Below are 23,322 nucleotides of genomic sequence, written 5' to 3'. Positions count from 1 at the left end.
GTGGTCTTTAGCAGTTTGCGACGTCGCTTTGCACCAATGCACCCGGCTTCTAAGGTGTACGTATCCTGGTTCCTGGGCTATCCACAAGTGAGTTGAATCTCCAAACTTCTATCTTTCACTGGGTTTCTTCAGGGTCCTTCTTGTTGAAACTTCAACCGCAACCTTCCCCTTGACTCGCATTGAGTATGCTGCTGTGTTTCCACTCTGCACACAAACTCCGTGAGGTTCCTGGTTACTTACCTCAAGTGGTTCTTTGTATATCCAGCTCTTCTGAGTCTTCTGGTCCAGTCTCAACTTTGGTCGACAACGGCCCATTACAAACTAAAAATGATTAGGAAGATCAGCCCCTTTCTCCCGGAGGCATTAATCAAAACACTGGTTTGCTCCTTAGTCCTGTCTTCATTAGACTATTGTAATGGACTATTCCTTGATGCTCAGGCTAGGGTCATAAATAAGCTTCAGTCCATACAGAATGCGGCGGCACACCTGCTTTCTGGAACAGCTAAATTTCACTCCATTTCAGAAACTATAAGACAATATCACTGGCTCACCATCAAAAACAGAATAAAGTTCAAGTCTTTATGTATAGTTTACAAGGCACTTAACAACCAAGGACCTTATACTTTGAAGGATCAACTGAAACCTTATATTCCCCGCAGACATCTTCGATCCTACGCTCTGCACCAACTAGTTATTCCACGATCGAAGACGGTGTCCTGGGGCGACCGCCATTTTCTAGTGGCTGCTCCTAAACTATGGAACACTCTTCCTCATTACATCAAGACGAGCTCCTCACTCCTCCAGTTTAGGAAACTTGCAAAGACATGGCTGTTCAATCAATGAGACCATCAGCACAACTAAGAAACATATGAACTGTTTAGCGTCGAGACGCCTTAGGGTATTCGTCGCGCTCTATAAATGTCAAAAATAAAATAAATAAATAAATACACTTTTGCTATCAGAAGGCAGGCAGATCATTGTCTTCACAAGTCCAAACTCAATCCACAAGATCTATACCTTCTTCTACAGCTATATTTGGGGGAGTGTTGCTTTCTGAAATTTGCCTTGCAGCAATGTGGAACAACAGACAGATATTTACTCAAATGTATTCAACATTCCTGCTTGGAATCACTAAATTTCAAGGATATAGCGGAAGGCCAAGCAGTGCTCCATCATCTTTTCAAATAAGATGAACCATGCCTGTCTACCCTCCTTCCATTATTGCTGTATGCACATTTACATAATTATCAATGGTTTACTATTTTAATGCACAGATGGATATATTCCCTGTGTATCATTAATGTCCTTATGATTAATATTGTTTTTTAATTACAGATTGCTGGATGTTATGATTCAGTTATATCTTTATCCGTGCATGAGTGCATTGATTCTTTTGGGAAGTCGATGCTAATGTATATGTACTTCTGCTTGCTATCTTGATTCGAGCACGTGAATCTGTGAAAGTTCCAATACTGGAGTAAGAAATGACTTACTTACCTGTAACTGTAGATCTTCACTATTGGAAGCTTTGTTAGATTCACATTTGTTTGTCCCTCCTCCCCTGGGGAAGGTCACCTTTCCTATCTCAGTGTATTTATATTAGCACTAGTGCTCAAAAGTCTGAGGTACTGGGCTTCTCACAGGAGTGATGTAGAGGGTGAATAATGCTGATTGGTTGAGACATAACTTTGGTCTCTTTTTTAATAATGACTGTGATAGGTTTCTAAACTAAGAGGTATAGGACTTTGCTAGTCTATACCTATTATGGCACTACTATGTTAAAGGTACCTGGGACTCCCATCATGACGACGGGGAAGGATTCAGACAAGTGAGAGCCTCCTACTACAGCAAACTGCCCGCTAAAACACCTCTGTACCCGAGCCACCCAGCCCAGGTTCAAAGAAACCGACTGTGTCCCTGTGCACCAGAGACCTGCAAGAGCCGAACCCCCCTTTGGGTTCTGCTGGACTTGTCTCCAAGTTCCCACTTGCAGCCTTTTTTTTGCAGGTACCTTTGCCATTCACTCTACAGTATAGTGCTCAATGCTATCAACACAACCAGACCTGTGCTCCCAGACTCTGCAGGGTGGGTAAACCTGAACTGCTGATGGTTTCTTGAACCTTGGTCCCTAAGCCCCTTAAGTCCCTAAAGGTATCCCTCAAAACTTTTCATAAGTGTATTTATGCAGTGAATGTTTCTCCCATAACATAACATTACAGTGTTTGAGGCTCATACCTCAGAACCATCTCCGAAAGTACTTACCTGATATTGATGATCTTGGTGTCTAAATTTATATACAAATCTGTGTTCTTTTTCTAAATTGGTCTCTAATTTTCTTCTTGAGTATGTTTCTCATTTTTTGACTCTGTACAACAAATGCTTAACTCTACCCTCTGATAAGCCTGAGCTGCTCGACCACACTTCATAAAATAGAGCACTTGGGGTTATTACCTTAAGTCCTGTAAACCAATAAGGGTGTTCTGGACTTTTTCCATAGTTTGTCCTTACAATGGCATTACCACATAAAAAAGTGCTTCCTACACCCTCTGTGTCGCAAAGTGCCTGTCTAGGTTCAGAAGCTCTGTCAAACCTTGAGTCAGAGCTCCAGCTGGCTAAAGGGTGTAAGCATCCGAACTTGAGCTCCATTCTTTAGCCCACAATGTCCCAAAGTCCCCAGGATAAGATCTTGCAAGTCTGTGGATGTCTCCCCTATGTGTCCAGGTTAAGAAGCTCTGACCGGGCCTTGGTCAGAACTCATGCTGGCCCACTGGCTATGGGTTCCTTATACCGGCCCTCTGTGTCACTTAGGGCCAGATGTAGGTAAATATCATTTACCGATTCTAAAATACAGAATTTTACCGATTCGGTATTTTAGAATCGGTCAATGATATGTAGCTAATGATTCAGAAAATGTTACCGAATCGGAAAAATTCGGTAAATACCGATTCGGTATTCCCCATTCATTCATATGGGCCTGGAATGAATATATAGGAATGAATGAGAATTACTGATTCGGTAAATACCGAATTGGTAAAATGGGGTAGACTTACAAGGGTGGCAGGGTGTCACATTGACACACTGTTGCACCATTTTATAGTGCATGGGTGCACATGTAGCACACATACATACCCTAAAGGCATGTATGTCTGCCACATGGCACAGTTGAAAAAAGCACAAAATTGCTTTTTTTAGGGTTTTTGATATTTACCACCAACTAGTAGTTGGTGGTAAATAACGAAGCCTTACAAGTGAAAAGCACTCACTTGAGTGCTTCCTACATTAAGGATTCAGTAATTTACCGAAACGGTATTTAAGAATTCGGTAATTTACCGATTCCTTAAATTACCGATTAGGTAAATTACTGAATCCTTAAATTAGATCCCTAGATCTGAAAAACCTAATAACGGTCGGTAACAGCCGAAATTCGGTAATTTCGGCCGTTACTGACCTGTATTAGGCTTCCTACATATGGCCCTTAGTGCCCAAACAGGATCAAGTTGCCCAGGCAAAGCTTGCCTGCTTGGCTGGGAGAAGAATCTATGACCAGGCCTTGATTCAGAGCTCTGTGAGATACCTATGCCTAAGACCAAGACTGGGCACAGTGCACCCAGAAAAGAAGTCCCTGGCACCCAATGGCAAGTGGAAACTGATCCTTAAGATATGGTGCGACCAGATGACCCTCCTCCAAGCTATGTAATCTGAGGACTCCTAGCTTGCCTGTCTGGTCACACTTGCCTTAGGAATGAATAGGCGTCCAAATGGCCAACCTGTCTTGAAAGTCCAGATGTGGGCTAATTTGACTCTTTGAGCCCAGCCAGAGTTCGAGGAGGTTGGTTTTGAATGTTGCTCTCTTGTTACTCAGGATACAAGGATTACAAGTAAGGCAGGTAACTTTTCTCAGGATTATTATGGACAATGTTACTTTGTCATCTATTTGTTTGCCCTACTTTCCACAAGGGCCCTGAACAGCCTGCCCTAGTTCCTTCGGGCCCAGTTCTGCTGCTGCTTTCTAGCCCTATCCAATGGGCCTTTCCTCAGAGCCTGCTTTAATTGAGAACAGGGAGGAATGTGAAGCTGACATCCACGTAGAGGATGGACTAGTCACAGTTGGTTTAGCAGCACTGTACTCTGTTCGAAATGAGCACACTTGGTTGATTTATGGATTTACTGCTTGCCCAGCCTTGGCTGTTGTTTCAAGCAAAGAGCTTCCACTCTGCCAGGGCTGTCAGACACAAGAGTCTGCCTTTTGTGGAACCCACCCAGAACCGCGAAGGCCAAGAAGCCTTGAAGCTTGCACCCCTCTTCCTATGATCTGACCTGAGTGGGTGGGGTTGGGTGGCACTAATCCAGGATGCCACCTGGCAGTCCAGAGCCCGTGCTCCTGCCTGTTACTCATCTCCATTCAGCACATTTCTACAGAAGTTCAAAACAACAGTTCCATGGGGTGTCCAGGCCGCCTGGACCAGCACCTCAGTGTCTTACTCAGGATGAGACTTGGCCTGCGTCTTCTTTCTATTGTAAAAGAGCAGGCTGGTCCCACCAGTGCCCTTGTCTTCACAGATCATGCCGGTAAGCAAAGACTCTCACAGCAGACTCCAGAAGGGTGTGCCGATTGGTATGGGATAGTCATGTGGCTCCCCATCCTATCCAGCAGGTGCCTCTACCTGTTTCTTCCTGCCAGTAGCATGCCACATAATCAAATAATAAATTGTATTTCCATGGAATGCAGAGGAAGGTTGGGTGCCTATCTTGATAAGCAGGTATTACTACAGTGGTGGGTCAATAATTGCAGAGCAGGGTGTTCTAGGATGGACTTCTTATATCGCTGACACTGATTACTCAAAACAATACTCCACAGCAGTGCAAGTGAGACAATATGTAAAACATACCTGAAATCCTAATCGAAGCCGTTTCAAGAGTTAAGGGCCCGTACTTGCAGAACCAGATGAACACTAAAAGGGAATAAGAAAGGCAGAGAGTATTTAAGTTTTTTTCACATACAGAGCCTCCATCACATCTGGAATTCTCATTCATCCAGAACACCAAACATCCCACTCACCCCAGGCACCCCTGCTAACTACCAACAGATCACATTATGCTCTTCCATCACACCATACACCTCCCACATTGTGACTCAGCAAACCCCTAACATCTGGCATTCCTTTCAACACCAACCTTAACATCTGGAACACAAACTAGTCCAATGCTCCTACTGTGCCCAGCAAGAAAAGTACAGCTGGAACCCTTGTATCCAACAGGCTCTCACACTCAGCACCTGCTCACAAACAAGCCCTCTTCACAAAGGGCATACGATGGTATCCATACACTACTTCTCACTCAAAAGCTGCTCATCTGTCACACAGACATCCAACACCTTCTCAAGCCACTCCCTACTTTCTATCTGGAAAATCGTCACCGTACAAAATGTCACAATCGCTCATATCCACTACTTGCAAGATCAAATAACTGACATCGCCTTATCTCCTTGCTGCCTAATACACATAGTTATCTTTGTTATTTTAATCTCAGTCTGCACAGAACACATGGTTATTTACATTACCTAAACATCAGGCTTCATAGTCTACAAGATCATTCACATTGCCATAACCCCATTCTGTACAGTATATGATTACCTATATTAGCAACAAACCAGCCTGCATAGTATACATGGTTACTTACATTACCTTAACCACAGGCTGCCTAATACACAAAGTTACCTATATTACTTAACCTTGGTATACCCAGCACACAATGTTACATCTGTTACTTAACCCTGGCATACCCAGGACACATGGTTACATAGGTTGCATTAACCCTTGCCTGTACAGTACACGATTACCTAAATAACCATAAGACCTGTTTGAACACTATACATAGTTACCCATGTTAGCTTCACTCAGTATGCACATTAGACATGGTTATTTACATTACCTTGACCACAGGCTGCCTAATACACAAGGATAGAAAATACTAGCGTATTCCCAGTTCACGCAAGGTCAAGACCCACCTATGGAAACCTTTAGACAATTAATCATTGACTCCAAAGCCAGCAACCAACATTCCTCACCATATATGGAAACTTTTACAACCCATCATGTTTTGTGTAAAAGAATAATACCTACAGATTGTAAATTGAGACAGTCCTCCAACCATGTGCCTGTAACTGTTCTCCCGGCTGTAATATTGAATTAAGTAAACGCTTCCTGTTCTGTCATAACACCTCTAGTCTTCCGTAATTCAAGGGATCTTGAACCTAAGCAGAAGACTACATATTATTTATCCCAATAGGGCCCCCAAATGTGTTAGATGTGGTCATGCTGAGGCTGATTTCTTCCATGTAATGTGGCACTGCTCAGTTAGTACTGGGAGGAGATACTAGCCAAATCAAGACTGTATTGAGGTGGGAGGTCCCCTGCGCACTTAAACAATGTCTTCTGGGCCAACTCCCAGAGAGTGCTAAAAAGAAACTCACTAGACGGCTCACGATGATGGGCCTTTCAGTGGGTAAGAGGCGTTTTGCAATCAGTTGCTTAATGCTAGGACCCCCCTTGATTCTGGATTGGAAGAAAAAAGAGGTGCACATGCGAAGAACATGGTGGGATGAGAGTTTGACAGATGACTTGCTTTCCTGGATAGGTTTGGTGCAGGTGCTGACGACACCTCCGGAGGACTCGATTCCCAGATACATGCACAACAATTAACATTATGTGGGTTAGAGCTCTGAATGTGGTGGTGTTGGACGATGGATAGGGCTTGTGATCATGGACAACCTGATTGTGTTATATTATAGATGACCTGTAGATGCGCCAGGATGTTCTCCTATGTACATTGACCCGTTACTCTATCGAAACTTGGGGGAGGGAATGGGCTGTAGAATTCAAATACTTGAGTCGTTATATCATCTGTTATGTTATTAATGTGCATTGAAGGCTACATTAGCCCTACAAGGTATACTGTATTATGATTGCAAATGGAGCAGAAGCCATGCATATAGTATTTGTGTTGATTTTTTTCTGGAATACTCTATATGCTGTCACGCTTGTTGAAATGCCAATACTTAAAATTAAATGGGGGATACATCGTGACTTCTACTGCAGCACTAGATTTTGCTGGGCTAAGCATCCCCTGCAACTTATTTATTTATTTATTAATTTATAGAGTGCAGCATTAATCCCGAAGGATATCACAGCGCTATGTTGCGAGAACTCTTGGTAGGGCCGCCCATGGGTGTGGTGGGACTGTCATGAAATTAGGGTATGGGGAACAGATGACTTTTAATTTTCTTTCTAAATGCTGTATAGTCAGCCGTGAGGTGTAGACCGTGGGGTAGTTCTCTGCTTAGTTGCCAGGATACATTTTATCCTGGCCTGCGCTTAGTGGTGTGACCTTAAGCACCTTGTAGGATTTTATTCTGTAGGATTCTAAGGCCCCAGTTGTGAAGGGCCTTGTGTGCATGGCTGAGTAGCTTAAATAATGCTCTTTGGCGCATGGGTAGCCATTGGAGCTGTTTCATGCAAGACTTCTGTTTTACTACAAATCTATTGAGTCAGAACCTGATCAATCCGACCTGTGTAAAGTGACGCTAGCCTGCTTGTCCTACCGCTACGGCGGCTGTTGTCCTCGATGAAGCACATGGGCTGAGGTGGATCTAAAGCCCCCAATGCCCTTGCAGCTTTTGCACCAGTGCACCTGGGCTACCAGGCCACCTTCTGACCTATCTGGATCTGCAGCCTTCCTGCAGCTCTTGAGCTCCTTAGAGCTCTGCCTCCTGGATCATCTTCTCACATGTCCTTGTACTCCTTGTTGTGCTGCTCTTTCTCACCAGCGTTGCACCCTCAGTCCCGGCCTCTGTGTGCCCTTCTCACCAGTCCGGCCACAGCAGCTACAAGCCTTCTCGCAATTCTTGATCTTCCTGTAGCTCTGTGTCATCCTGAAGATACTTGACTGAAGGTTGCCTTCAGCTCTTGGCTTTGCAGCAGATACTGGGTCCCCTTCTACCCTGTATCTCTGCTACCATTCAGGTCTATCTTCAGCTTGGAGATTTCCAGCCCATGGTTTTTAATCAGTTGTTTGTGTCTTTGAAGCTTCTGCCCTCCCTTCATCCCACACTCACTGTCACTCCATGACACCTCTGAAGCCATTGATTCTCAATGCCGCTCTTATGCTCCCTGCTTGCCTAGCTTACTTATTTCTACTCAGTTTTCTTTAGTGTAAGCCAGGCTCAGTTGGGCATGTGAGTGCGCTTCAGCGGTCAACAGGGGAGTAATGTACAGTACAAAAGAGGGGAATGGCCATATCAGTCCGGACTTTTAAATTGTTCTAATAGGGGAGCACATCTTCATTTAAAAAAAGCTGTATACTTCGAATTGCATAACATTCTCTCAGTGTATCTCCAGACATTTAAGAGATAGAGATGGCAGTCTTTTAGGCACTTTGAAAGCTACGTGGGCTGCAGATACCTAGAGCAACAGTGGATGTTATAAATGCCCAAAGTAGAGGGAAAAGGAGTTGCAAATTCTCGGGCACAACTTTAAGTTTGTTCTGTTAGTCTGTTCCCAGAATATTCACTGGAAGTTTTGTTTCAGAGGCAGATAGCCGGAAGCGTTTGACTACTGCCTATGGAAGTACAATTGACACTGAGATGGCTGACAGCAAAAGACGGCTAATCTTACGGGGATCCAGGATGCAGAAGCAAACTTGCACAGCCTATCTTTCGAAAATCAATGAGTGGTTTGTCAATGCCAATGTGCTACATAGTATCCATCAAATAGACTTGTTCACAGAAGCAGGTAACACAAATGCTCAGACTGAGCTTCAGGATACTATTAACTTGGGTCGAATGAGAATGCCATTTTGATGGTCAGGTCAGGGAGAATTCTGTATGTGTTTTCTTGCAATTTGGTGGATCCTGAATGTGCTGCTCAAGTGTACCGTTGCAAAGCCAGAATGATTTGATTGCACCCGAGTAGCCACGTCATTGGTGGATCAGGGGCCTTCTTTATCTATTTGAGCGACCAAACAGGAGGTTGCCATGCAGACTGGATCTCCTGTACACATTTGGGGCAGATCCTTCCATTGCTGAACTTTTTGGGCTGCTTTCTGAATTCCTCAATTCTTACAGTTTGGATATTTGAACCTGCCTCAAGACGGCATTGGAGTATTAAAAGAAGCAACATAAAAAAACACAAAAAACATAATATGTTTTTAAATGGAAGAGGTACTGAATCTGGAGTATCCAAAACAACTGTGAACTCTCAAGAGTTCAGGAAGAAGTAGAGATTTCTTACCTGCTACACTTGGCAAGGCCTTGCTTCAATTTTCATCATTTGAGGTGAATTCAGCAGCATCCCTGCCTACAGGAAATCTGGAAAAACTTCTTACTTTGGAATTTCTTTTGTGAAAGTTTTCCTATAAGGAATTAGGAATGTATTTCATCCTGCTAGTTCTCGTCCTCACTATGTGTGCTAAACATAGTTAATGGTTCCACCTTTTGATCCTATAACCAAGCCAAAATCTACTTGGAAAGCTGTCTCTTTGCATCAATTCACCTCTGCCTACAAAGTAAGCAAACTTTAGGCATTGGGCTCCCAGGAACTTTACACTGTGTCCTTTAAGAACAAATGGTGATGGGAACTCTCCCAGGTTTTCAACCGAAAGTAATTTCAGACTTCAAATATATCAATAGCCTTACCAGCTTCCTTTCCTAACCCTTCAGCACCAGCAGAGGGAGTTCTCTACATGTGGGATGCGAATAGAGCTTTAAAATTCTGCTTGGACAGAACAATAGAAATGAAGCAGCGGAAGTGATTGTTTTTGCTATGTTACCAGTTAACAAACACTTTTGTATCTGGTAGACCCAAAGTTCACTTCACCATGGAAAAATAGCTTTGTGGCTCTAATAAGGAATGTCTCTATTTCAGAGATTTATAAGGCTGCAACATGGACATGCGTCCATACTTTCATGAGACATTATGGGCCTCATTAAGATGTCGGTCGGAAAGGCTCCAAATGGCATTCAAAATTTCATAACCCCTGTTGGAACCCATGTTTCCGACAGACTCAGAAACATTTCTGACCAACTATGTTACAATAGATGGTAAATGTTCAGTCTTTCCAACTCAGTCCGATTGGCATTCGGACACTCCGAGTTGATCAGAGCCAGATCGTACAGGTCTATGGACTGTATATCCAACCGACGTATTACAATGTCGGATTCTACAGCTTTTCTGAATCGGTCTGTACGACACAAAATGGCTGTTGGAAACTCAGTTTAGGGGCCTGTAGCAGCCCTCCTTCACTCAGACACCTCAGTTTGGGGCCTGTAGGAGTACCCATGGGACTGCTCTATACAACCATGTACAGTGTGACAGGCACTATTGGTTGCCCACCACAGGGTGCAAGGTTTTATGGAAATACCCCTTTTCTCAATGTGAGCCTATGTTGTCGCTCAGAACATCGGCTCCCATTGAAATAAATGGAAGTCCAAGCAAATGGTGTTCGGAAAGATCATAATCGGTCGGTTGGACTCACCGAACCCGAGTCGGTTGGAAACCATTCCGACAAGGAGTCGGTTGGAATGCTTTCCAACCGACATCGTAATTAGGCCCTATGTCTTTATCTGGACTCCTCAGCTGCTGCCCAACTAGGACAGGCTTCCATTCTAAATTGATTTGTGTGACAGTGGATGCTGTTTCTGCTCTCTAGTCTGTCTTTTTCTAGTGAGATGGACTTGCTGTATTATGCAGTGCTCTTTACTCTTCCACCTAGGATCCTCCTGGGTTCATAAAAATGAAATGACCTAACTATCACCGTGGGGGACGCTGGAACAGAGGTGGAAGGGTGAGGCCCTTCCAAGCATAGCACCACTTTGACTTCCCTTTCTATGTCAGTCTATCTGCTACCATTGCACACCATCTCCTTCCTTCTTCCTATTATAAAAGGTCTGTGACAGATGTTTCTGGTCACAAATAGGGAGTATTTTGTTTATAATCACTGCCTTTTGATAGTGAAAAGCATTTTGGCCAATTGTAACCTCCTTACATGCTATGTAGACAGTTTTTCTTCTGTGTAAAGTGCACTTTTCGCATGAAGAGCTTTGTTCATCTGTATACAGGTATATTTATTATGGGCTTATGGTTTTTATGAAGCCCTTGGAGAACTAGAATTGCAGGTAAGTAACTTTCCTGTCTTTTTGACACTTTATTTAACCATACATTTCTCAATTTCTTACTTCTTCACCGTTCTTCAGAGGAAACTTTTAGGTATCTCTAAAGGTCACATAATTAAGTCAGCGTTTAGGTGTGGCACCAATAAACGGCTCTGTGTTGTTACTTCCGGAAGGGATGCAAAGGGAGCTCCTTGATTCTACCTGTTGGCACACAGGAGCAACCTCTAGTAAGAGTTCCTGGTCTAGTCTTAGGGGATTTGAAAGGTAAGGAATCTGCAGTTAAGACCCTCACCCCCGCAAAAGAGAGCTATTGAGAGTAAGTAACTCCTCACCCACACATCTCTGAGCCTTCTTCAAATCACTAACAGTGAACAGGAGTAGGGATCGAGGATGGAAGGATGCAAGAATAAGGATAGATAAGAGATCTATTATGGCATCAGCAAATAAAGTGTCTGGGTGATCAGTAGGAAAGTTAAACAGAAAAAATAAAAGGGAAAAACATTTTTGTTAAAGAGTGATGCATTAAAAAGTAATGAAACGTCCCAGCTGGTCATACTACATGACATCTCAGATCTCCGTCCGTCCGGCGTGTCTGATTATGAACACCGCTGGCTGGCTGCCTAGTTAGCCATGGCCAAACTTTGAAAGAGAAAATAGCCCCGATGAAGTCGCAGGATATTTACCTGTGAGAGCCGAAACACGTGTTGGCTTATGGGGCTAAAAGATAAATATTAAACAAGAGAATTCCAAAATAAGGATCAAATAAAGAATACAACTGTTACATTTTTTAGTTTTATTATTAATATTATTTATTAGCGTGTGCTCGAGGGTGTTTAGTTTATTACTATGCTATGTTTGACTACATTTTAAGGAGTGAGGTGGTTCTCCCTGCCCCATTAGCACCGCATTTCCTCACTTGTATGAACAAACACATTCATTGTGTATTTCACTGAGGCACCACCGCCCTACGACTCACCATCCGATTTCTTGGGATTCCAGCTCATAATAAAACAATAAGAGTAAAACACAAGAAAATGCTGTTACAGGGGCAGATGAACAACCCATTGCAGTACCCTTAACTTGCAAAAATCATTGCAGAGCAAGAAAAAGTTTTTTCAAGTAATTCTGGATAAAGACAGTACTGAATTGGGCTGGTACCTGATATGGTTGTGCCCTGTCTTTTAAATAAAGTTAATTCACTTCCAATTCTTTTCCCTGTTATATACTGGTATAGAGGGAGATAATGTCAAGTGTTGCTAACCTAACCATTGTGTTTGTATGTCAAAAGGTATTCCTCCAGTTTCCTTGATGAAATCTGAGGTATCTTAAATATATGAATTTTCTTTTATATGGCCTCTCGAAGAGACTGCCACCCTGTAATGAATGGTCCTACAGGTTTGGTTATCAATCTCAAATTGAATTATTTTCTAGAAATTGGAATTACTTTGAACTAATATAACCTTTGTCAAAACATTGCCAAAATATTTTGAAAAGGTCTTACTGCACTGCACTGGCTCCCTGTGAAGGACCGGGTGAAATTCAAGGCACTCTGCATCGCCCACAAAGTCCTGCACGGGGTGGGTCCACCTATTCTTGAGGAGATGGTCCAGCCCTATAAGGCCTCTCGTTCCCTCCGCTCTGACCACCAACATCTCCTTCAGGTTGGCAGGGTGAAAAAGGTAAGAACTGGGGGCAGAAGGTTTTCAATAAATGTGGCCTCCTTGTGGAACTCACTGCCCCTACAACTGCGCTCCGAAGCCAGTCTCTTCAGGTTTCGTAAACTTTTAAAAACTTTTTTGTTCTCTGTTTAATCCTTGCATTCTGGTAGCTGTGTTATGTTCTGATAAGCGCGGGGATGCCTATTGGTAACCAGGCGCTATACAAAACTCGGAATAATAATAATAATAATAATAATACTTGATTTCCACAGTAGGGCCTTACAAATGTTTTGGTAGTAGAGTTGATCATAAACCTGAAGGTACCCCTCCTCCAGTTACTTTTCTTTGTACCTAAAGCCATATTTGTCTGCCCGCTCTATAACCACATGTTATCATTCTTCAAAGGGTGACATCAATTTCACTTGAGAGTATGGCACAGTTTGTTTGAAATATATTTTTTTCTTCCTGAGTTAGTTAATTGCAGAGATGACCATTTTATCAAAGGTGATAACTTCACTTGGTAATTAACTTGGAGGGGGCAGAATGTGGACACATTGTGGAGACTAGATTCATGGAGAAAATTGTTCAATTTGGGCCATGATATGATACTATTCTTGAAATGGGTTTCTTTTTATTTACCCTTCTCTCGGCATCGAGATAGCAGTTCAAATGCATCGTAGAGCTAATGATATTGAAGTAAGGAATATTTGTGCGGGCAAATGGCAACACTCCTTTTATTCCTTGCACAAAAATGAATCTGGACGAATGTAGCCCTAAATCTTCATCATAAATTGATGAGACATTCATTTCGGTCCTATGGAGTATTCATGAGAGGTTATCTTAGTAGTTCAACCCTTGACATCTGGAATAAAGGTTTGCGTTTGCACTCTAGGATCCAAGACATTTTGAGTATAAATACCTCCAGCTTGAATTGATGAGTACTTTGGAAGCCTAGTTATTCTAAGGCATTTAGTGTTACCAAGAGGGACTTCAGGTTTTTCAACTAGTGATCAGGTCTTTTTAAACTGGCTCATATCAGTGATGACAAAAGGAAAAACCTTCTTACAATTTATGGTTTTATGGCATGTGTTTCGATATTCATGCAGGAGAGTTTTTTAACAAATGTTTCTGAAGGGGGCCTAGCTGGCTGTCCCTGGCTCAAGGCATGAATATATGGGGTGTGAGATTCCCAGTGCTGGTATAAACCATATACAAGTAGGTACCTGAAGGCTAAGAAGGAAGAGAGCACAGAGGCTGAGGCCTAAAGTAGGCAGGGACAGGCTTTGACTAGGAAAGTGAAATTCTGAAAAGGGAAAATATAGAATAGGAAGTTCTAACACAAAGGGAATCAAGGGAAACAATATTCAAACTAGCATGAATGATAGTTTGTATACTCCCTGGATAGTGATCTATCTGTGAGGGGGGGGGTGATCTTATACAAAAGCAAGGAGCTGATTAATCTCACAGAGTTCATTTAGACACCCAGCAGCTCCTATGGAGAAGGAGCGCTGTGGTTCTCTGTGTCAAGGGCACAAGCCTTGTAGTCTAAGTGGCACCTGTGGAAGGTCGGACAATCAAAAGTACAATATAACCACTAGACAGTTCAACAGGGAACGTAACAAGGAAAACCAAATCAGAAACTGGGCTCAGGAAAAGCAGGACTGAAATCAGGGTCAACAACTGGACTCAAATACACCAAGCTGAAATACTGAAAACAAGGCTAGGAAAGAAGTGCACTCAAAAAAGACACACCAGAAATATGCAGACAAACAGGAACATAAAACACAAGGCAGGGAGTCTGCATATAACAGAGCAAATCAAGAAAAGTGCAGGCAGGAGACTACGATCCATGGCTAACACAGGAACAAAGATGAAAGAGACAGAAAATAGATACTATAAATAGCAAAATAAAGGAAATAGGTTCAGTGAAAAGGAAACAGAATCAAAGAACAAACCTGTACTAACACCAGCAGGAACACAACAGAACACAAGGACATGCTAAAATCAATTGCAAGTCACACAAATCTGCTCTCACAGGGCTGATATAGATGGAGGTTATGGGGAGGAGCACAGGTGCAGGGAGAAAGTAATGTGCAGGGAGAAAGCCAGGTGGAAGGACTTAACTAGGTGTAGGGAAATAAGGAACCACCAATGAAGGGAAAGCTGAACTGGGGCCTTGAAAAGGAAAGACCACGGGAACCAGGAGACACAAGACAAGAAATATGAAAACCTGGAATAGAGTATGGATTGGAACAGATGCAGAGAATTGTCCAGAATGCATATATAAAGGGGTTAGGATCCAAGCTAGTGAATAGGGAACAACCACCAGGCCATGATCTATTGTGGGTCTGCAGAGGGAACTACAACAACAATAATGCATTAGGGAAGTGGAACAAAAACCTGGACTGGGAGGTGGAGGGAAATGAAGTATACTAAGTGGAGATGTGAATTCTTTCCTATATTGATGCAAGGCCCGAATCGCAAAGGCCCTTGTGAGTTAATCAACCAGTATTTGTATAACACAGCACTGTCATCCATAAGGGTATCTGGGCATTGGGGGTGCTTCTCTCCATCGATAGGCCATGTCTTGAGTGACATCTAGTGGCAGGATGGCAGAATCCTGACTTGTATCGTCAGTTGGTAAGATTAAGCAACCATAAGCCTTTATTGGTCTGCAGACAGCTCTTGTGTTTTCTAAGGTTTTACCTACTTGAGGACAAAGGTTTACGTCTTTCCTCTTCCTTGAATGTACTATGGCCGTTTTCTCTTTTTAAAGTTACCTTCTTTACGAGACTCAGCAGAATTCCTATCTACAAGGAGTTTCTTCTTGGTAGCATACTCAACATAAAGGAATATGGATAGTGAAAACATCTCTAGCTCCCATCTATAGTTAGGATTGTATAAGGGTAGATTTGTTTTTGTTTGTGGATTATAAATATTATTATGGTGTTATTTGAACTGTTACTAGAAACTAAGGAATTTTCAAACCTTTCTGAATGGCAATGTCTCTTCAGAGTCAAGGTCTGAGATTCATACTCTTGAGGTTAAATGAATGTTTTCTGTTGAGGAAGGGAAGAGATCTAAATATTATGTTTTGATCAACTAAGAGATCAATAAGAGAGGCTGTATCCCTTTTGTATCTACTTGGAAGTACTCACCTTTTTTGATTTCTTACTATTTGAACAAAGGACCTATATGTTCAATATAGATGTGTTATAGAGGTGATTTAGTCATGTCATGTTTGTAGACATCTTTAGGATTCCTCTTGGGATGTTCTCTGGTTTATCACATGAAACTCAGTGAATTTAATGATGTTTTGAAATGATGGTTTCCTTGTAATGCAGGCACTTTTTTTAAGGTTGATATTGAACTTTCCATACCGTGTCTTTGTTTTAATGCAGTGTAGTAATGATAAAATTGTTTTTTTCTGCCACCAAGGATGGTTTTGTCTTGGTTGAATGTCTTGTGGGTTGTTTCTGTCAGACTGTGATTATGACATACTGCTTGGGCATATCCTCAATATGTAAAGAATGGGAAGAGGAAGGAGATGTCGAGGTAATATTTAGATTACTTAACTGTAATCTTCCTTCCTCGTCTCAGTAGTCAGAAGCCTCCCTGCATCCCTTCCTATCTGCAAACCTCCATCAACAATCTGATAGATGGCTTTGGGAAACAGGATGGGTGGGAGCGAGCAACAGGAATAAAGGTGGGAAGGAAAAGGGGTGGGAGGAATATAAGAGGAATCAACCTGAAAAAGACTCTCCAAAAATGAGATGTGGAGGGACACAAGTAATGCATCGATGCTCCAAGGAAGAGACATACACATGAAAAGGAATGAAGACTACTGCAAGATACCAATAAAAAGTAAGCAAATGAGAGTGACAATAAAGCCATGTGGTAAGCCCACTGTTAGAAAGCTAAAGGTCTGGAAGAGACAGTGAATGATCTGTCTAGCTGAGACCCAAAATTGTCACAAGAAAGAGGCATTGGGGGTTTATAGGAGGATAGCTGGCGTCATCCATGAAAATGAAAAAGAGCTTGGGAAGTGTGACCATTGGCGGCTGGAGGATAATTCTTCAATAAGTACTGGGATGAAGAAGGAGGAATCGTAGTCATGAAGGTTAGTGGTATATAATCTAGATGAGGATTCCATCTGCATGTTCAAGTGTCTCGTTGCACATGCGCCTGCCCTTCACTGTTCATGACAGTAACTCACTGTGACTGTGCTCAAACCTGCTCCTAGCAGGGCTCATACATCTCATGTTTAAAAAGTTATTTACATTTTTTTCTGCATCAATCCTCATGACTCACCTGGCAGGTAGTTGATGGATCCTTCAGGCAAAGGGACACATCACACCACATATAGACGTCAGGCTGCCCATTAAAGATGAATGTCTCGATCTCAAACATGACTTGCAGTGACTGGCCATTTTCTACTACCTGTACATTCATGGTTTGTGTCATTGCACAGCTGCAAAGAGAAAAGCATTGTGAAGCTAGATTTTGATATCAGCATATAAAAGCACAGTGCCTCCTAAAGGCAACCGACTTGCAGGGCCTGATTCGCAAGGGCAAACTAAAACTTAAGTCTAAGTCTACTACTTTTTGGTATTCATAAAGGAAAGTTACTACTACTAACGTTTCTACTAGTAAACTTGTAACATTATTAGTAGTTCTAAATCTACAAGTAGTGAAGTTACTGGTTGTAAATTACCTTTGTGAATACCAAAAAGTAGTAAACATAGACTTACTTTTACACTTTTTCAGAATTCACAATGCTAAGCTTCTAATAGTAACTTTATTGCAAGTAAAGGTACTAGTAATAAAGTTGGCAATAGTAAAGTTACTATTAGTCATTTACATTTGCGGATTCCAAAAAGTATTAAACTTAAACTTGAATCCAAATTTTTACCTCTGTGGATTGGCCCCGCAATGTGTCCGTCAGTGCCTTACAATGGTATTGGGTAAGATTTCTTTATTTTACGAATGTGTGAATTCAGTACTTGTTATAAAGACAAAGCTGAGGTTTGACAAAGTAATCAGTTCCCAGGATGTGTTTGTTTTTCCATCTTTTTGAAAATACTTGAATAAGAGCTTATTTGCTTTGGGATCATTTATAAAACAAAATGAACTGCCGACTTCTCTTGTTTCACTTTAATAGCGCAAAAGAACCAGAAGTCAACATGTGTTTAGAAACCTAATTTTTTACTTCTTCAGGACTTGAAAATAACATACATGGTATTGTGTAGTCAGTCATTGATAGAGGTACTGATGTACAGTTTCACATTATACCACACTTTACAGTGAGCATGATAGCTTTATTCTATCACTGCTGGTTGAGTCCTGTAGTATTAAAGCATTCACCCTGTTGGAACCAATTGCCTTGAGTTAGCATGCTCACAGCTACATATTGTATATGCACTATACCAATCCATATCATACCACAAATCCCTCATCAATGCATCCCCACAATAGGAATAGCGAACAAGTTACTTGAAGTAAAACTTTCTAAATATAATTGCAATTTAAATTGTATTTATATGGCGCTTATTACCCTTGATACAGTGTTGATGGGCTTTTCAGCAAGCAGCTTGCTACTCCGGAACCCAAAATGGATTGGTGGTGGGTTGGTAAAGGGAAATGTAAATTTTTTATTTTATCAGTGGATATGTGAGTTTGTTTGTTGGATTGACTGAGATAAAGGAGGGATAGAGGTAGGGAGAGTCTAGAAAGTGTGTTTTGGAAGATCATAATTGTAAAATGAGGTTTGGGATGAGTCAATGGATGGATGGATAAGGGTCGAGTCTGCAAAGAGTTAGTTAATAGGGAGATCATAATAGTACAATGAGGTTTGGGATAAGACAGAGAGTTAAGCTAGAGGATACATTGAAAGAGGTATTGGATGAGACATAGAGTAGTGAATTGGAAATAGTTGAAGGTCCTTTTCCCTACAAACTTATGACGCGCTCCGGTCTGCTCCTATCCTGAAAGTCTCAGGGTGATTCGTCAGGCGGGGGCTGAGAAAAAAGGGGGTCTCAAAACGTGTGTTCCCCATGCAATTTTCCATAGGAACCTTTAGTCGCAGCTACAGCCCGAACTGCTAAACAGAATTACACCAAATTTGGCAAGAGTTAGCTGAGGTTCAGACTCGTGCCTTTTTGTTAAATGGTGTAAATCTGTTCAGTAGTTCCTGAGAAAATCAAAGGAAAATCACATATATATCTATGGCCGCGGTGGATCCACACACCCTGTGCGCACCCTTCCGATCACGAGCTACATGCTGATTGGCTGTTAACTGGCTGTCAACACTCCAAACCAGGAAGTATTGGCAGCTAATTTGGGCCTCAGTAGAAGCGAGGCTCAAGAAGTCAGTAGAACAATTGCAAAAAGTATAAAGGGGCAGGATAGAAATACCTTGACCATCTAGACCTGCTTAGGGGGTCACAGAAGGACTCCCAGGGCCCCAAAAATATATATATTTTTTTTAAAACTGCAAAATACACACAGGGTGCGCGGTTCCTGCCGTAAAAAAAAAACTAAAATGAAGCGCGGGATAATAATGAATAATTAGCCCCTGCGGGGGCAAAATTCTGGGGGCAAAAATATAAAATTTGATGGGGGGCCCAGAGGGGCCCCCCAACCCTGGGGTCCCCCACCCACCGGGGCTACAAAGTAAATGAGTGGGAGGGCTCAAAGGCTACCCCCCAGCAAAATACATGGGTGGGGGGCTCAAAGGCCTTGTGGCCCCCTCCTGGAGCCGTCGAGGGCCCTGAGGACCGCCACCTCCCAGGGCCAGCTCCTGCAGTGTCTCGGGGTGCCCATCCCTGGGACACAGCTGTTTGCAATGGCAGGGTGGGAGTTAAGGCCCCCGCCCTGTCATAGCAAAATTGGTTTGGATTTTGAAAGAGAGAGCAGGAAAACCTGATCTCTCTTTCAAAATGCAAACCATACTGCTTTTCCACACGGGGAATGGCATGTTAGCAGCTCCCCGTGTCGAAAAGCAATGCCGACTCCCGAAGGACGCGGGTAGCCGGCTGAGACCTTGGGGGCATTGGGGCTCCCCGCACGGTCCACAAAGTTGTATACAGGCCCCGGGGGATGGGGTAACCTGGGAAAATAGAAATTAGTGATATGTGCAACTTTTTTTTTACTGTCAAATAAGGAGTCTTGTACCCAGCTCGGCACCCTGGTGTGCACGATCTGGGTGCACGACTCCTACACGTTAGGTGCATGACTCCTAACGCATTGGGTGCACGACTCCAAGCAAAAAAAGTCCTATTTTTCAGATATACGTCAAGCTTATGTGTTTAGATCATGGGTGGTTCTAAAAAGATCCGTTGTCTTTATTGATAGATTTTGGTACCTTTAAGTAAGTACCTATGCAGTGTCTAAAGTTGATGAGGAAGACTCTGTTACCCTCACCTGTAAAATATACACCATCTGTAGATGCCATCCATATTGAAATGCAGATTGTTGTAGTAAATGGACCCCATACTATAATCTCAGAGAAAAGCAGAAGCAGCTTTATTGACATGTTTCCTAGCTTTCTCAATCTGTGGACACAATTGATTGGACCAGTTCCTATTCTGTCTTTGGCATATGTTAGAATAGACTAAGGCAGTTTTGGGGAAAAGTGACATCAATTCTCCAAGGGTATCCTACATAAGCATTTCCAGACCTACCCTAGTCAAAGTGCCTAGGTCATTGCCACCACAGTGCACAATTATGAGGTCAGGGTGTTGGAGATGCAAAAAGGATGTGACCAGTGGCATCAATTGGTGCCACTTTAATCCTCTCTATCCAATCCATTTAATGTCTACATTTGGCAAAGCTAGGTTTTTGTCAATGTCTGTTTTCTGCATACCTTTGGCTCCAGAAAATATAGCTGTGTCCCACAATCCACACTCTAAGCATCTTGAAGGGAGGTCTGAATGCACTCAGAAGGTGTCTGTATGTGAAATGGCGGTTTGATAACTAAGATCTTTCTACAATGGTGGATAAGATGCAGTTTTGAAAAAAGAAAATAAATTATTGGTTGTTTGAGAGCATGTAATGGTTGCAGGTAGGTTCCGCAGGAGCGTCAGGAATCCGAAGAATATTCCACTGCCTTCCCCTACGGTCTTTCGACTCTATCAAACACTAGAGTACGAGAGACTCGCCAGGGGAAAACAGGGAGACAAAACAAGGAAAGGTTGGGGGGAGAAAGTGCTTGAAGGTGGTCTTCAGAATGGATGCGTGGCAACTCCAATTGGGTACTGGACAACAGGTGGGCTGCAACAAATGGTAAGTAACAACCTTATCTAAAGGAAACACTATACCTATAAACTCTCTGATATCTTTATATACAGAAACATTACATACCAAAGGGTTTTCTGATATGTCGCAGAACTGATATGTAGGCTAATCTTAGGAAACTCTTCTTGAGCTGTGGCAAAGATGACATAACACAACAGTAAGCACTTCTTCTACTCCGATACAAGTGAGAGTAGTACAATATATTAGTTAAACTTCTCACTCTGACTGTTGTAGAAGGCTCGAGGAAAAATATCCAATAGTCTGGTGGACATGTAGGAAAACTGTTGCCAACACCAGTGACCGTTGCAAGAAAATCTATGAAAACAAGACATACATTCAAGGTTCTGTTATAGACATAAACCTACTCAATATAACGTGTAGCGCAAAGAGCGCTGTTACCGTGATTCTATGTCGAGATGATGAATTCTGCATCCCACTCAGGTCCACGCAAGAACTCCAAAATGATGAGACGCTGACCCCAGGATAGATAAATGAAAGGATTGCCAAAAGGGGATCAGCAGCAACAAAGAAAGGGAAAACTAGAATTAGGAGGCTAGGGAAACCCAGTGGAAAGGAAAAGCAACAGGAGAGAGAAATGGGGGAAGGCAAATGCCTAACTTACTAAGGGGTTTTGGAGAGAAAACCCAGCCGGGCAGCGGAGACTAAGCCCGGCCGCCAGGCGGAGCAACTCAAAAGAGGGAATACGAAGAATATGCCCGGCCGAGCAGCGGAGACCAAGCCCGGCTGCCAGGCGGAGCAAACAATGGAGGTGGAAGTAGTGAGGCAGAGCCCAGCCGGATGGCGGGGAAGAACCCGGCCGCCGGGCGGGACTCCAGGTCGGGGAGAAATGCTCACGGAGAATCCACTAAATGAAGACACCTGAAAGCAGACGCCAACAAATGGAAACGCCCGCTAAACGCTGGCCTCTGGAAGGAGAGAGTGAATTCCGGGGCCCGCACAGCAACGCGGGGGCCGGGAACACTCCCACAAAGATGCCAAACAGGAAGTAAACAGGAACGGAAGTCAGGCAAACAGGATCTGGACGGAACTGCACCAAACGGAGCTAAACGCAAGAACGTGAAGCGTCGCTCCATAGGTCTTGGTGTCCTAAATAGCGAGAAATTTAAAGGGACAGTGTTGCAGGAGGCTGGAGGCATGACAGCACACTCCCCCCACAATGCTCCCCTCCCGGTTTGGGTTTGTCAGGATGTTTCTGATGATACACCTGTAACAGTTGAGGTGCATGAATGTTAGAAGCGGGTTCCCAGGTGCGCTCCTCAATTCCGTATCCTTTCCAATGGACCAAATATTGTAATTTGTTCCTCACTCTACGGGATTCTAGGATGGCCTCGACTTCATATTCCTCCGATTCCTGAAGAGTTATAGGAGCAGGTCTCACAGGCAATTTAATCCCTGGTTCAACCGGTTTTAACAGTGACACATGGAATACCGGATGAATCTTAAACGAAGGGGGAAGTATTAGTTTCATGGCAACAGGATTGATCATCTTTTCCACCTTATAGGGACCTATGTATTTGGGGTTAAACTTGCGTGGACCCCCCAGGTTAATGTATTTTGTGGAGAGCCAGACCTCATCTCCCGGTGCGTAAATAGGTTCCAATCTCCTGTGTAGATTTGCCCCTTCTGTGTATCTCACCTTTGCCATCTCAAGACTATCCAATGCATTCTTGTGTACTTCATGTAGTCTCTCTACCCTATCAGAAGCAGCAGGGGTCGGACAATCTGTAGAAAATCCGGAGGGTAGCAACTTAGGGTGGTAACCATAAGAACAAAAGAATGGAGTGGTGTTGATGGAGGAGTGTGTACTGTTGTTATATGAGATTTCAGCTAACCATACTAGTTCATCCCAGTCCATTAGGGATTGTAACACCTGATTCCGTATGTACTGTTCAAAGCACTGGTTGACCCTCTCCGTCTGTCCGTCTGACTGCGGGTGGTGGCTTGAGGACAAACGGACTTCTATCTGGAGTAAAGAACATAAACATTTCCAGAATCTTGGCACAAATTGGGCTCCTCTATCAGACACCAGGACAGAAGGGAAACCATGAAGTCGAACTATCTGTTGCATGAATATGGATGCCAATACAGCTGCCGTGGGTAAACCTTTTAAAGGCACGAAATGAGCCATCTTTGTGAATAGGTCTACTACCACTAGCAAGGTATTGTTCTTCAACTTTGTGA

The 23,322-nt window shown here is 42.9% G+C and overlaps 1 protein-coding gene across 1 annotated transcript in view; it reads right to left on the bottom strand.

The window, feature by feature from the left end:
• Positions 1-4,889: 4,889 nt before the first annotated feature.
• Positions 4,890-23,322, bottom strand: part of LOC144827875 (uromodulin-like) — a 235,587-nt gene continuing 217,154 nt past the window's right edge. Inside the window, exons 7-8 of the mRNA XM_078686039.1 lie at positions 17,137-17,296; positions 4,890-4,952 (exon numbers count right to left, since the gene is read on the bottom strand). Coding sequence (XP_078542165.1) covers positions 4,920-4,952; positions 17,137-17,296 — 193 coding nt within the window. The 3' untranslated portion in view covers positions 4,890-4,919. The remainder of the gene's footprint in view (positions 4,953-17,136; positions 17,297-23,322) is intronic.

This window comes from Lissotriton helveticus, chromosome 4_1 (assembly GCF_964261635.1).
Source record: "Lissotriton helveticus chromosome 4_1, aLisHel1.1, whole genome shotgun sequence".
NCBI lineage: Eukaryota > Metazoa > Chordata > Amphibia > Caudata > Salamandridae > Lissotriton > Lissotriton helveticus.
This window is presented reverse-complemented; position numbering and strand designations above follow the sequence as displayed.